Source organism: Pteropus vampyrus, unplaced genomic scaffold, assembly GCF_000151845.1.
Source record: "Pteropus vampyrus isolate Shadow unplaced genomic scaffold, Pvam_2.0 Scaffold285, whole genome shotgun sequence".
Classification (NCBI taxonomy): Eukaryota; Metazoa; Chordata; class Mammalia; order Chiroptera; family Pteropodidae; genus Pteropus; species Pteropus vampyrus.
Genome location: NW_011889066.1, coordinates 761,602 through 764,729, shown reverse-complemented (window position 1 = coordinate 764,729; position 3,128 = coordinate 761,602). Strand labels below are relative to the sequence as shown.

General features: G+C 39.2%; 1 protein-coding gene across 1 annotated transcript in view; it reads left to right on the top strand.

Annotated features, from left to right (window-relative positions):
- Positions 1-2,374: 2,374 nt before the first annotated feature.
- The window catches only part of PODXL2 (podocalyxin like 2), a 27,560-nt gene continuing 26,806 nt past the window's right edge, over positions 2,375-3,128 (top strand). The window contains exon 1 of the mRNA XM_023520939.1: positions 2,375-2,503. Coding sequence (XP_023376707.1) covers positions 2,375-2,503 — 129 coding nt within the window. The remainder of the gene's footprint in view (positions 2,504-3,128) is intronic.

The following is a 3,128-nucleotide window of genomic DNA, read 5'->3' as shown; positions in this document are numbered from 1 at the left end:
TCATTTATTTAGTGCTAACTATATGTCAGGCATTATGCTAAATGCTTTCTTTAGATGTTTACCATCACAATTGCACTGTAAATTATAGATGATTACATATGTTAATTATATAAATTATATAAAATAAACCTAGAAAGTCTTAGTGTCTCCAAATATACCAGAAATAAGTTGTGATGTCAGAATTAGACCCCAACTCCTTTGAAATCTTATGTTCTTTACAAATACATAAATGACCAATACACTTATTTTCCAGATAAAATTAAGAGTCATACATTGAATTTCTTAAAAAGCAAAGTGAAAGAATTTATTTGTATTGGTTACAATTTTCTTTCACTTTTCAATAATTGGGAAGAATTTTTACCTTTATAATATTTTATCTTTTCACTTAAAAATATGAGTTTATTCATTGATTAAAACATTTTACCTTTAAATATATTCAAAGTTGACTATTTAAATTTATCAAGCTTTATTTAATGGCCTGTAATGTAGTCTATCATGTGGGCGCCTCAAAAGAATTTATATTTTGAATTTGTTTGGAGATGTGGTCTACAAATGCCAATTTGATACTGAGTTGATGTCATTTCCTTCTATATTCTTGCTGATTTTTATACACTTGTTCTTTCAATTGTTGAGAGACATGTTTTACATATATATGTATAGATACATATTTGTTTTATATAAATGTAATGGAAAAATAAATATATTAAAATATACGAATACACATAAACATATATTTTAATATATTTGTCTTTTCCTGGTCAAGAATGTCTCAGTTCTCTGTTCTTTTTATGGGACAATAAAACTTACATTTGTAGACTACAATCTGCTCTTTGTAGCGCAGTTTACATACACTATGTGGAGTTTACCTCATTTGATGCCCCTGCACCTGTGAGAGCTAGTGGAGTTATTGTCCTTGCTTTACTGACAAGGAAACTAAGGCTGCTGATAGTGAAGTAGCTACCCAGTCACTCAGCTAGGGAAGCCAGAATGCAAACCTGCTTTCCTGGCACCTAGTTCTCTCTACTAGAACATCCTTCTGTGCCTGATTTCAAGACCTGTTTATCCTCACCTGCACATTTTTTACTTTGTTACGCCTCTTTCACTCTACCGTGGAATACTATCCTTATGACTAGATGTAATTTATGGTCCTGGGTTGTCTGTGCATAGCTCACACAGACTTCGTCATATTCAAGATGCTCACTCTAGTTCTGGTAGAACTCATTTCTGAGTCCGGAATGCCCTTGTTTTCTTCAGTGGCCAGTCACTGCTGGCACATACCAAACTTAGCAGCTTACTATTTCATAAGGTAGTTGCAAAGATTAAAATTCAGATAATGCTTGCAAAGCATTTAGCCCCCGGCACCAATAATGTTGGCTCTTATTTTTATTATAAGCATCACTTATGAACTACTGTCAAGCCAGGTTGCAGTGTATAATAGGGGCAGAACAGAAAATAACTTCTGAAATTCTTTCTTTCTTGCATCACTGAATGTTAGTCTTGGAAAAGAAAATTTAGAGGTCATTTCTTCTAACTTGCTCGTTTTTCAGATGAGGAGACTGAGAGACCTAGGGGTTTTAAGCAGCTTCTGGAAGACACATAGCAAGTTAGTAATATTCATATACTTAAGTTAGTAATTAAGTTGTGAAACTGGCAAATACGGTTGAATTCCTATTAGTGAATGGGAGTGAAAGAGAGAACAAAGATGGCCTTTAATTTTTTGTTTGTTTGTTTATTTTGTAACAAAGATGCCCTTTAATTTATTGTTTTTGCCTGTTTGTTTTGTAAATTAGGAGAGAAAGATCTGAGATTCGAAACATGTCAATACCAACCTTAGATGAGTTCAACATGTGACCTCACATGGTTTTTAAAGACTGTGTTCAGGATCCCACATTGCTGAAATACAAACCTTGCTCTCAATGCAGTTTTGGAAAATTTTCAGCCTAGGATTGCTGCCTGGGAAACAATGTCCACACAAGGTGCTTAAAAGCAGGGGCCCCTTCTTGGCTGCATTTGTGCCCCCAGCACCTAGCACAGCTGTGGCAAAGAATACCCATTCTTTGGTCTCCATTTCTGAGTGAGCAGATAGATGCCCAGTGGATGCTGAGTCAGTTGATTTCTCACTCTCTCCTGCCCATCTCCCTCTGTCTTCCCTTTGGCTTGGCCATAGGGAGGGCTAAGCATTTTGGCTTTTTTGAAATGAGACTAGCACCTCAGAATCCCCTCGAAGCCCCTGGGTGTCAAGATTGTTCCCCAAAATCCCACTCCCTCCCTGGGTTCTTTGTTGTGGAGACATATCTTAGCCCCATGCCAGCCTGTCCTCTCCAACCTTTTATAATCATCTGGCTTTTGTATTTGTGCAGGAGTGTCCCTGGGCATGTGTGCAACTGGATCCGATGAGCCTGGCCCAGAGGGCCTCACCTCCACCTCTTTGCTGGACCTTCTGCTGCCCACTGGCCTGGAGCCACTGGACTCAGAGGACCCCAGTGAGGCCATGGGACTGGGAGCCCCTGGCTCAGGCTTCCCCAGCGAAGAGAGTGAAGAGTCCCGCATTCTGCAGCCACCACAGTACTTCTGGGAAGAGGAGGAGGAGCTGAATGATTCTAGTCTGGACTTGGGACCCACTGCAGGTAGCTCTTCCTACCTAAGAGTATGTGCTTATTGCAGCTGGGTGTGAGGCAGTCTTGGCAAAATGCCACATGACCATTTTATTGCTCAAATCACATGTTTTCTCTCTCCATACCAGTTTTTCCTGTGCATCAAAGCCAAGTCTCTGGGATTCTGAGTGACTTATTGGCTCAGAAGGCCCTTTTCTCTTTAATATTGACTGCTGTTCAGTGAGCCTATATTCTCTGCTCATAATATTATCTCCATTTTACACATGAGAAAACTGAGCCTTAGAAAGGTTAAAAGCATCCTTAAGATCCTAAAACTATGCAGATGTTCAGTCATGATTCAGACCAAAGTATATTCAAGGTCTGGGGTTTTGTTCATTTGTTTGTTTTCTCCTAATGTACTATATTGTTTCTGTTGAAGGTTCCCAGAGGTCAGCACATCTCTTGCTCCCCCTTAGGTCTCTCTAGCCCCATGAAGGCATTCTAACTGCTCTGCCTTCAGTCATGCACCAGAGC